Here is a 12,704-nt window from a genome sequence, read left to right on the forward strand (position 1 = left end):
TAAAATCAGAAAGAAGATGCAGAACTGACTTTTCTTTTACGTAAATCGTTTACTAACTGAAAGCATGTGAACAAACACGTTCAACAGAAAGCCCCTTAGATAAATACACAGTTACACACATTCACAAGGTAAAGTTACTCCATGAGTCACATCCTAAATCATTTCAATAGTTTATGTTCATGTGGTACTTCTGTTTTAATTTCGGCGAGCTTCACGTGACAGAATGAGAGAGAGAGAGTCGGGGGAAGTTGCCAGTGTGACGCCAGCTTAAGGCGATATCCTTACCTACACGCACCATTTTGGATGTAGGTATTTCTCCCATTCAATGTGGTCTGTCTCAGCAAAACTGTCTCTGGTTTAGCAGATGGTAATTTGATATATAGTATGATGGTGTGTTCATTTCTTGTCGGAATGATTGGAACCACAAAGTCATAATTACAAATGAATTTTCATCGAGCCCCAACTTTTCGAGTTGGGGGGCGTGTCAATTTAAGAATCACGGCAGAAGCAAATTGTGATTGGTAATAATTCAGTTTTACTTTGCAGTTTAGTTTGTATGCATTTTTTTGTATGGTTAATGAAGAATAACTATAAAACTTCCCTGAAAAATAAGCCTTATTTAGATGGTTAATGCAGCGACAAGCATTTGCAACAAAACTACATTTTGCATTATTATATGTGGACGCACCAGAATAATAAAATAGGTAGATAAAGCCTTATTTACACACTTAATGCATGGCTTTGCTCTTCATTTTGTTGCATTGGTGCTAAAAAACGTCCTGCCTTCACTAGTAAGTGAAACATGAAATTGCAAAAGGGGTCCGTTCTTTCCAACTGAAACATTATATTATTTACACATCGTAACTTCCCAGGAGGACTTGAACCAGCAGTACCAGCAATTCTTGACCAAAATGGTCTACCTGGGCCAGCACAAACAAAAAATCATCTGTATTGTTGAGTCTTGCTTCTTTTTATTATAAATGTCTCTCAGTGTCAAAATCTGTGTAGTGGCACAACCTGTGTGCTATTCGAAGATCACACACTCAAATTCTCTCTTAATCTCTCCAAAACAGTGTACATTTTCATTGCATTCTGTCTGCATTTGCTCGATGTGTGACTGTGTGTTTGGAAATGATCTGCATGTGTGAATGATGTTGTTGTTTTTGTCTCTGAGAGAGATCTGGTCAGTGCAGTCACTGCAAGGGAGGGCCACATTTCAGAACGCTTCTGCCCACTCGAGGAAAGATGACGTGCGATTCTCATTGGAGGCTTATTGCAGACACAAACCTCCTCATTAAAGCTCAAGTAAGTGGTCGGTTGTGTCTTTTTTTTTTAGGCCTTTCTGCGGATAAACTAGAAGACTGAAAGGAGGAGGAGAGTTGTGGAGTGCAGCACACAGACAGAGCTGCTATGGACCCTGGAGTTTGTGCTCTGGAGTTGTTGGGGGTCTTTTTCTCATTAGGCGCCTGGTTGTGTTCTCTCATGACCACCATGATGTCCCAATGGCTCACGCTTTCCACGGAGCTCCTTCCGACAGAGAGGTTCGAGCTGGGATTGTGGGAAACTTGTGTGGTCCAGGAACTGGGCATTACGGAGTGCAGACCGTACGACAGTCTGTTGGGTCTCCCTTCTGATATCCGCCTGGCCAGAATTTTGATGTGTACGACAGTGGCGATCGGTCTAATCGGGTTGTTATTTGCAATCCCAGGCATCTACCTGGTCAACAGCTGCAAACGCACCGAGACCCTCGAAGCCAAGAGGACCCTTAAAATGCTTGGTGGAATTTTTTGCTTTGTCGCAGGAATACTCGGGCTGGTGCCCGTGTCATATATTGCACACCTGACGGTTCTGCGGTTCTTCGATGAAAGCGTGCCCAGTGTGGTTCCACGTTGGGAGTTTGGGGATGCACTCTTCTTCGGCTGGACGGCAGGGTGTTTACATTTGGTCGCTGGTTTTCTACTGGTCACCTCCTGCATATGGCTGCAAAATGAAGAGTGCCAGCTAATCCAATCAATGACGCTTAACAGAACACAAATTATGAATCCAGAACATTCTCCAAGAAGAAGGACAGAATATGTGTGAGGAAATGAGTCTATGAACCTTCCCTCGGGTCGGTTAGGCACGTATCATTCATTTGGCATCAACTAATGTTTTGCGTCGATAATAATTTAATGATCGGCATAGATCAGATTTGAGTTTAAAAAGTAGTATGTGAATACAGTGCTGCTGTTTCCTGCACATTCTTTTGGCAGATTAGACTTAATTTCCATGTAATAATTTAGATGTTAAATCATCTGTATATATCGTTGCAACATTTTTGTAAATCACTTTAAAAGCTTGAAGTTTTAATTTCAACATGGTTGAACACTGGTGAGGTTTGCACATATGTGAACATGTTCTTGCAATTCTACTGACATTTTTCGTAATTTATTAATCATGAAAATGAAATATACAAACTTTCCAAGAAAGTGCAACTTAGACTTTTATAACTACAAAGTCATTATAAGAAAGACAATTTTATGCTAATTATCCAAATATTACTGTGATACCAGATGCAACATCAAGCTTGTCAGTGTGTCTATTTTTACTTTTTAAAACCATCATATATGATGTTTGATATCTCAGAGCAAAGTACCAAAGCTGCCGTGATTAGTAAATAAATTAACTGAATGTTTGTCTCTCTCTGTGTGATATATGAAAAGGTTACCAGGTGATTTTATGTATATATTGTGATGTAACAGTCAGTGCTCACAATATGCCAACAAATGTCAGTTTTTATGATTTTTTTTTTTTTCATTTCTTATAAAGGTTTGTGCAATTTGCTTTAATTATTTTTTTAAAAACATGCATATTTATTAGGCTATATCTGTAAGAAACATATGAGGCATTATGTCAAAAAAGTAAAAATGATCACATATTAGTGATATTGTAGATAATATGAACTGATTTGCAGTTTTCTTCAGAGGTGAAATATTAAAAGGCATTTACAGAGACATGCCTGAGAAGCAAATTTGTGTAAAATATTAAGATTTGTTTTTGTAGAATAAATCTTGAATTAACTGTATTTTTCATACATTATTGGCATTTATCTTTTTAAATTTTTTTAAGCATTAACCTCACTAAATCTTGTTAGATTTATTCTTACAACAAGAAAAAAATTTATAAGAAATAAAGCAATGTGCCAATGGAGTAAGAAAATAAACTTAATTCAACATTCAGTAATAATAAACAAATCTAAGTATCTCGTGCAATTTTTCTTCTCAAGTAAATGTGTCTTGATTCAAGGATTTAATTATTTTACTAGAAAATAAGACAAATATACTGATTACAAACCATTCTTAAATCTCCTATATGATGTGCAGTAGAATTCCTCTTACTTTCATTTAGTCAAACACTTGTTAGATGTGCCTGCCAATCAAAATGAGTTTTTAATATTACTGGAAAGAAACTATTATTGCTAACACACAATATTTTAATTCCATCAAACCCCCAATTGTCTTCATTAGGTTTATTGAAGGTTATAACGATTATATAACAAAATATTATATTCGAGATATCCATTTAGAGTCCATTTACTTAAAACCTCTCAAAAACAAGTGTATAATCTGATCTAACCGGACTGATTCCTTCTCTTACAGTAATGTCCTACAGGAAGAATGTGTCTTTGATAGCATTAAGCAGGTCATGTACTTCACAAATCCCTTTAGTGTCTTCTCTTATACAGTATGCTTTAACTGTTGGTGTTCTGTGGATCGTCTCACGCTGGCTCTCAGTCTCATCTTTATAAAGCTGTACTGCCCCAGCCCGAGTTTATACTGGCAGATGAACGTTCTCTTTGTTGGGCTCCTACAATGGAGTCATTATAACGTTTGTATGGTAATCTTCTGATCTTTTACATACAACGGTTTCTTCAGCATCAGGAGTACATGGTGCCGTCAACTTCCTGCCCACTTCCTTTATGATAATGAACCATATGGATGAAACTCGTCCCTTAAATCCTGATTTTTCTTCAGTGAGATCAAAGGATTGATCATATACTTACCATTGGGCGTGTTTACATGCACAATCTTATGGCTGAAATATAAATAACTATGTGAACGCAGCTTGATTTCATGTGTAGTTGCGTTCCAAAATGTGTCAGAATGTATAAAGCAATGCAAGTGTGCATTGCATTCTCACCATTGCCACAAGGGGTGCTATGCTACAGCAAACATAAGTGTGCACAGTCTGCGTCTACTACACTCATGGCGGCGCAACAGTTTGTAGAGAATCTTAAGTAAGTTAAAGTCAATATATTTATAGCAACATTAAGAATGAAGAATAATAGCATATCCAGTTTAATGTCACAGACTTTTGAAGGTAACTCTGAGTAATGAGGTTTGTTACCACCACAGAAAGGCAAGAATACACGTTCATGTTTACATAAGCATGTGCAACCGTGCATTGGTAATGTGGTGGCCAAGCGCTTACATTTGCGTGCGTACTTGCATAGAATGTGTTTCTGGCCTTTCACCAATTATGCTTAACCCTTCAGCTCTGAATATTTCCTGTTTCAGTGGCATACCCCAAATTAAAGGCTTATAACTTAAAAAAAAAAAAAAAAAAAAAAACACACACAAAAAAAAAAAACAAGGAGGATCAAGTGTTTGTTATCATTGTAAAGAAAACTTTTCACATTTTTTAGTGATACACAGTGGCGTAACTTGAATCTTACAGGCCCCAGTGCAAAGAACCTGTCGGACCCCCTCCTTGAGCCCACAGCCCTTTTTATGCTTCTTTTTAGTTGGCCTTCGCAGGCCCCCTCTCTCTCTCACCTTGCCCTCACTCTAGTTATGCCCCTGGTGATATAGACTAGGACTCACATTCTAAGAAACTGCTGAAAAAATAACAAAATGTTTTACATTTTTTATCTTTTTTTCTTATTTTTCTTATTTGACATTATATATCTCAATGTGTAAATAAGGTGGCTCCTGAAAACTGTTTTGTTTTGTTCCCAAACATGTCAACTGAATCTGAGAAAAATTTTGTGTTGATATGACAAAGCAATCAAAAGTTATAGCATTACAAACATAATTTATCATAGTGTCCAAAAATGTCTCCATGTGTCCAAAAGCCTCTCCAAACAAATAAAACATAATAATTGTACATAAGAACTAATTACACATGCAAACACAACAATGACTAAAGGTTTGCATAGCATGCAGACATGATTTTAGTAATGAGATTTCACAGAATGAGTTTCATTCTGTGTCATTTGAGTCATCATTGAGTCTGTGTCATGTACTTGGTGCCATCTCCTGGTGGCCATATGTAACATTGTCCTTTGTGTTGATTATCTAATGATTTGTGCATCTGATTACCATGTGTGTAGGCTCGTTTGAAAGATAATCACCTCTTTTAAATAATTCTATGTGATATTTTGTTATAAGCGAAAACACGACATATAAGCAACACAAACATTATTGCCAAAGACATATATTTACAGTAGCTATTATTCGCTATATTTTAGTCTGTGATTAAAACAAAACATGGTTGCATTCTACTCTTTGAGAGATTTCCAACGATATATGACACATGGCTATTTGATGAGTTTGATGTTTTTACTGATTGCAATAATATGTGCAGTGCAGTCCCCCCCCCCCCCCATAAATTGTAAAAATGGAACGCTTCTGATTTGTCTTCAAATTTCAAAGCTTTTGTTCAGTTTTGGTCATAATGTCTACATGCATTGTAAAGTAGAGCTTCTAAGCTTTCAAACGATACCTATTTTGTGTTGGTCAAGACTGTAGTTATTAATATTTTGAAGATTGTTTTTTTTCTTGCGGGCCCGAGCTTAAAGGGTTAATAAGCCAACAACATGTGAGGTCATGTAAATGGCTTAAATGGCGTTCCTTTCTCGGGGTAATATCAGAAACGGATGTGCAAAATATGAACTATGATATACCATAGTTCATGACATTACTACATTCACCATGGTCAAAATACATAACATCTGATTTGTCCCCCTTTTTTAATTCATAGATAAGTAACATGTGAAATTTCAATGACATATTTACCACTGAACTAGAAATGTCCTTGTTTTTCATTTTAGAAATCTGGTCACCTTAATGTAAACACCTATTCCAGCATTTTTTCCATCTTATCCAATGTGTGCAAATGTTGTACGCATGACTGTTTAACTTTTGATGTCAAATGCAGATTTCAAACCTCATGTAAACACGATTTTCTTGCATTGTCTAATTTTTTCAATAAACAGATTTTTGGTGGTTATCAGCATATTGGTGTGCATGTATACGCACTCATTGATTCCCACTAAAATCCTAGATAGTTTCTGCCCATACTCTTACATAATTTCCTTGTCAGTAAAATATATCATGAATTCTCATTTCTTTGTTACTGTGTTAGCATGAATAAGCATTTTTTAACACTTAACACTTACACAGAAATATTTTGTTGTTGTTTGCGAGACAGAAACAGATCATTATTTAAGTATTTTTTACTATAAATCTCCACTTTCACGTTCTTCATTTTTTTGGGGGGCGATTTGCATTCTTCGTGCATATTACCACCTACTGGACAGGGAGGAGAATTTATAGTAAAAATGTACTTAAATATTGATCTATTTCTCGCCCACACCATCACACATCATATCACTTCTGAAGACATGGACTAAACCACTAGAGTTGTATGAATTACTTTTATGCTGCCTTTATGTGCCTTTTGAGCTTCAAAGTTCTGGTCACCATTCACTTGCATTGTATGGACCTACAGAGCTGAAATATTCTTTTAAAGAAAGAAAAAGATTTTGAAAGAAAGTTATACACATCTGGGATGGCATGAGGGTGAGTAAATGATGAGAGAATTTACATTTTAGGGTGAATTATTCCTTTAAAGTAAAAATTTGAGGACTTTGAGCAGCTTTAAGTTCACACCTATTAGCTTTGAGGTCATCTTAATGCTAGTGTACTTTACTCAAAATACACTGTTAGCAAAATTTATCTTCGTGGGAAACAGACCAAAAAATCTGATGACATCATCATGCACTCAGAGGCGTATATATATATATATATATATATATATATATATATATATATATATATAAAATCCTAATTAAATGCTCTCTAAAATGAGAATGCCCCTCCTCCTAAATTGTAAATACCACCTGCTTCAACAAGCAATAGCAAGTAGCAATTCACGGTTCATGTCTGATGTGGCTATTGGCTATTTAAAATAAATAACAAATAAAAAATAAGAAATATGTCAGCATAAGAAACTCATCAAGCCATTTCATGGTGTCTGTAAGGTTTAGCTTTAGTAAAAATCTATTTAATGGATGAGTTACAGAGAGGTCATGGACAGCTGGAGACAATTATAAATTTTTCCGAAAAGTCATAATAACACTGAATAATAGCAATGTGGTAAAATGATCCTCTCTATGGCCATAGAGTTAGTTGGTAGCTCTGTAATAAAATCTTTTATTGCCCAACCCTAGTTAAATGAGGCCATTATAACTCTGGCATTAAACCATTACACAAATGTAAAAGCACATGGCATCACGCTATCATTTCTGAACATAAATCTCCAGGCTTTACCGAGCTTTCGCTTGGACGCAGCGTTCTGCTAGCCTGTCAGTGAGGTCTTTTGTTCTGCGGCCGTCAGTCTCGGCACAATGTGGACCTCAGAGAGAATGCGTTTGGCACAGACTGCACTTCCAGGCTAACAATTGGCATAGTGAGAGTCTGGAGACTTTTTCACGTGCCCCATCACTGCCATCCTCCACCCGAGTTCACATGAGCAGGGTCCCGAGAGAGGGCAAAATGTGAGCTACACACCTACCAGCGATGGACCAAAGCCAACAGAGGCCCTAAATGACGCATGTTCAAGGGTCCTGCATCACTTCCCGTATGAGTATTCCTTAACTGATGGCTTCATTGTGTACCAGTAGATCAAGCTTCCTACAGATTTAAGCTCCAACCCCAATCAAACATATCTAAAGAAGCTAATTAAGGTCTTGGTTTGTGTCCCAATTCACACACCCTCTATTCATAATAGCATGCGAGATTAAAATGAGTACTATTTCATAGAACTTTGACGTTGAGCATGTTTATATTTACATTCAAGTTTCATTTTTGGATGAGCTATCCTTTAAGGTCTTGAGGTTCACAGTTGCAGACAGGTAGATCTCCAGGAATAGGATCCCATTTTTAAGATCAATTTCTTCAACAGTTCCTTCTATTTATGCACAGTAAAAGGGCTATGGTCATAGGCAACCGTTGACTGACCACTTATGGCAGCCAGTCTCATTTTGTTTAATGGCAAGAATGTTGTTTGCTCAGAGGGTTTGACTATACATTTAACACTCATTGTATTGTTTGTCTTTCTTTTTTTTCTTTTCTTTCTTTTCTCCACAATTTGGAATGCCCAAATTGTCCTTGTGATGGCGTAGTGACTCGCCTCAATCTGGGTGGCTGAGGACGAATTTCAGTTGCCTCCGCGTCTGAGACCATCACTCCACACATCTTATCACATGGCTTGTTGAGCACGTTACCATGGAGACATAGCGCATGTGGAGGCTTCACACTATTCTCCACGGCACCCACGCACAACTCACCATGCGCCCCACCAAGAGCGATCTACATTATAGCGACCACAAGGAGGTTACCCCAAGTGACTCCAATTTGGTTGCTAAGGAGAACTGGCTGGAGACACTCAGCACGCCCTGAATTCGAACTCGCAGTTCCAGGTGTGGTAGTCAGCGTCTTTACTCACTGAGCTACCCAGGCCCGTTTGTCTTTCTTACATAGTCTTTATTTGCAGGTAAAACAAATAGTTGAAAATATCTCCCTCTTTAGAGCCACTGAATGTAAGCCAACTTTAAAGTGCGGACGGGCCCCTCACAGTGTGATGTCCATTTGAAGCTTCTTACTCAAAATCACTGTTCAATGAGCTAAAACTGGAGAAAAAAACATACGATGATTACAGCGAAGTACTCGCAGGATCAAGACAAAAAACAAAAAACAAATAATAATAATCCCTTTAATTCCTTCATTGTCTTAATCATCAGGATTACAGTCTGTCTTTGCAGAAGCCACATAATTTAAATCCACTTCCCACTTCTGATGTGGTAATTACCAGTATGTTGTGTTAAACTGCTTTGTTGTTGGAAAGAACAGGACACATGGATGATGCCAGGTTTGTTCATGCATATTTCTTGAGGCACTTTTACTTTGACACCATAATACATATTACTCAGCTTGCTGATGATAATGGAATTTGGGTCAAATACAAGCTATTTGCATGGTGTAAAAATGTACAACATGCATCAAATGGTTGTTGATATCCATACATTTATATAACCGAAACAGCAAGCACTAACAATTAGCTGTATTTAAAAAAATGTAATCATTCACTACAGAAGCCGTCCTCTCCTCCACCATGTTAGAGGTTTACGTCTCCTCTCAACTCGGAAACTCGGGTTTCAAAATTATCTCCTATTTTCCGAGTCTTAATTACAACTTGAGGGGTCGGTCATGCACAACTTAAAGAGTGGGAAACTCGTATTTACGATAATTCCGATAGCATGTGAAGGCAACAAGGATAACTGGGCCGTCCTCCACTACACTTATCTCTTGAAGAAGTTAGGGGGAAATACATTTTTTTGTCTGTTTTCTTGCAGAAATATCATTGAATTTCATTATGTATGACACGCCATTGTTGAATTCTTGATTCTGATTGGTTGTCCGAGCTGTTCATTAATTTTATATTATTTAGCTTTACCACCTTGGGTGTGCATTTATTTTCTATAAATGGGCTTTAACATGACTTAAATTGGGAAGTCAACATACTGCTCAACGCCTCCTCATGAAAAGCATAGCTGAGAACTACTCGCTTTAATTTAATTTTAGTGCTGGCAGCACCCAAGTAATGATATGCCATCTAAAGTATTCCTTGGCTGATGCTTTGGAAGGTCAACAGGAACTGAAATTCCATAGACTTCAACGTATTCGGCAACGCTGACACGATTGAATTACATGAAAGCCCCTTACTTACAATGGTCCATTTTTATTTATACCTTACTTAAAATAAATTAATGTAATGATGAAGTATCTAAACCTTTTTGCAATAACTATATACAGTCCAAATATCAACAAATTGAATTTTGTTTGTTTGTTGTTATAGGCGTCTTAAGGGAGTGCAATAAACAATGAGAGACAAAACCCTCTTAACAATTCAAATAAATTAAAGTCTGGGTTTTGAAAAAATTTTAACAGTCAGGTTAGTAAATCTTTTTACATATTTATTTTTTGCAGGTTAAATTAGATTACGGTTGTCTCCTTGGGGGGTTACACAGTAATGGTCTCCAATGTCTTCAGATAACACAGCGTACTAATTACTGATTGCCCCCTACAGAACACACCACAGACTCACATTCGTCATGTAAACAATCTCACACTTATGACACATCAAAATACAAAATATACACACTACATACCCAGAACAGAGAGCTGCAGTCCAATAAAAAACATTCATCATTGAAGTATTGTACCTTATAGGTCATGTCCACTCTAATAGTGTTTTTTGTTGAAAACAAAATGATTTTGCTACGTTTACTCAAACTAGAGCAGTATTTTTCCTTTACTGAAAATGGAGAGGTTTCAAAATGCTCTCTAGTACTGCATACTTTGCAAAATGATCAACCTGATCTCATATAATCATGTTACTATACCTAAATTTTTGCTAAATAATTTTTACGTGGCTTGTTGTACTTATCGCGGCAGTTTCCTGGTGAACTGAACACTAGAGGCGCTACAACTACAATTACTTTTATTCATATTCAGACAAATCACGAGACACTTACTTTTCACCTGTTCCTCACACAAGGTTATCTTATGACATCTAAACACTTTTACTATAGTACATGACTCATTTTAATGTTTGCATTACATAACCAACTACATTTACAAGCTTGTTCAAGTGTGATTAAATTGTGCATGGTAGCTCAACTGATAAAGTGTTGCACTTGTGATGTAAAGGACCGGGGTACGAGTCCTGAAGAGTACACGTGTCGACACATGAATGGAATATGTGTCATAGAAACACCACAAAATGACGTGGTTGTGTTTGTCATCTCACATTTGCTTTTTCTGACACTATCGGTTAGGTTTAGGTTTAAGGTTTAGGGTAAAGAGGTCAGTTTTGATGATTTAAAACTCGATAGAGCATTAACCTTAAATCCTCATTTGTTTGGGAGAGTATTTAACTCACTTTTAGCGCCACACAGTGGACATTTCAACTCGGAACTGCCGCGATACATTCAAGGAGCTGTGTAACATAATTGTGCAAACAATTTGCCACAGCCACGTAATTTTCAGGAGATTAGGCTTAAAACGATGTTAGGAAAAGGAAAACAAAGTTTATCAGTGTGGATGTGTCCTTAAAGTTAAATCCAAATTGCACAAACATCAGCTAAAACACTACATTTTCTGAAGGAAATGTGAGTGGTGATTGCCTGTGCACAAAGTTGCCACCACAATGTTAGGGTGTTGTTGGTGTTTGCCAAAATGTTGCTATGTGGTTGGTAAGGTGATCTGAGTGGCATTGCTAGGGTGTTCTGAGTGTCACTAGGTGTATTGTAAAGTGAGTGGTGCTCGCCTTAGCAAATACCACTAATTAGTTTGCAGTTACTCAGCAGTTCTCTTGAGTTAAGAAAGCTGGATTGTCAATTTCCTGGCTGTTTTTTTCCAAGCATCCTTCCCCAGGCCTGGACGGACTCACTTTGGGCTCCAACACAACTGGAAGCCTGTAGGATAGAAAGACCACTCCGCTACAAACCACCAGGGCAGATGCGAAAATCCCAACAGCGATACCTGGTCCAACATACTGGTTTACAGGAGCAGAAGGCATTCGAAATGTTGAAGGGAAATCGATGGTCTGGTTGTTCACAATTGAACTGAGATTCCAAAAAACGGGAACCATTGTAGTAACTCCAGTGAGAATATACAAAACACCACCAGCACAAAAAGCAATTCTGATGGGTTTGAATTTGCTCAGTCCAAAGTAAATATTCCTGAGGCCGTAAACAACGCTGGCATTACCCATCAGCCCTAAAATAAAAGACACTATCATGAGCACCTGCGCCGCAACTATCTCAGGTGGCGGGAATGATTCTTTTAAACTAATTCTTTGGCAAAACATTATTTCTCTTCCAGATAAGATTGGAGCATGACTGTAAAAACATACTCTCCAGATGCCGACCCAAGCCAACCCGGAGCTGATAACCGACAGATCGGACACTTCCCAAACCCTCCACTCCACCAGTCCGATGGTCACTATGATGAGTATCCAACCAACTGTACCAAGGCAAAGACCCACAAACTGAGCGTGGGCCGTGTGTACAAGGTAAGGCATGATGTGTCTCGTACTTTCACTCTGCCCAAAACAAATTCATTTCCTTCAAGCAAAGGTCCATCTTGAAGGTAAAGCCTCGTCTCTCAGAACGAGTTAAGTGCGTGTACAATGACTTTATGGAGTTCACTGCAAGTCACGTACACCTGACGCACTGGAGGATGTTGTGGTTTTTAACTAACCCATGCTGTCTCTAAGAAACCTGGAAAACAAAGCTCTCACATCCCTCTGAGAGTGAGGGAGAGAGAAAGAGACAGAGAGACTTTGTTAGATCACAAAAACTGCCTGCTGCTATTGTT

The 12,704-nt window shown here is 37.8% G+C and overlaps 2 protein-coding genes across 2 annotated transcripts; one reads left to right on the plus strand and one right to left on the minus strand.

Moving 5' to 3' along the window:
- Positions 1–1,356: 1,356 nt before the first annotated feature.
- LOC127426518 (putative claudin-24) lies at positions 1,357–2,681 on the plus strand. Its single transcript, XM_051673384.1, has one exon. It carries the CDS (start codon positions 1,411–1,413, stop codon positions 2,080–2,082), a length of 672 nt encoding a protein of 223 aa, XP_051529344.1. The 5' UTR covers positions 1,357–1,410; the 3' UTR covers positions 2,083–2,681.
- Positions 2,682–11,685: 9,004 nt separating this feature from the next.
- On the minus strand, positions 11,686–12,408 carry LOC127426409 (claudin-34-like). The gene has a single exon (XM_051673192.1). It carries the CDS (start codon positions 12,406–12,408, stop codon positions 11,686–11,688), a length of 723 nt encoding a protein of 240 aa, XP_051529152.1.
- Positions 12,409–12,704: the final 296 nt, after the last annotated feature.

This window comes from Myxocyprinus asiaticus, chromosome 35 (assembly GCF_019703515.2).
Source record: "Myxocyprinus asiaticus isolate MX2 ecotype Aquarium Trade chromosome 35, UBuf_Myxa_2, whole genome shotgun sequence".
Taxonomy (NCBI): Eukaryota; Metazoa; Chordata; class Actinopteri; order Cypriniformes; family Catostomidae; genus Myxocyprinus; species Myxocyprinus asiaticus.

Coding starts and splice junctions, on each gene's coding strand:
- LOC127426518 (XM_051673384.1), top strand. CDS start 1,411: ATGGACCCTGGAGTTTGTGCTCTGGAGTTGTTGGGGGTCTTTTTCTCA.
- LOC127426409 (XM_051673192.1), bottom strand. CDS start 12,408: ATGCCTTACCTTGTACACACGGCCCACGCTCAGTTTGTGGGTCTTTGC.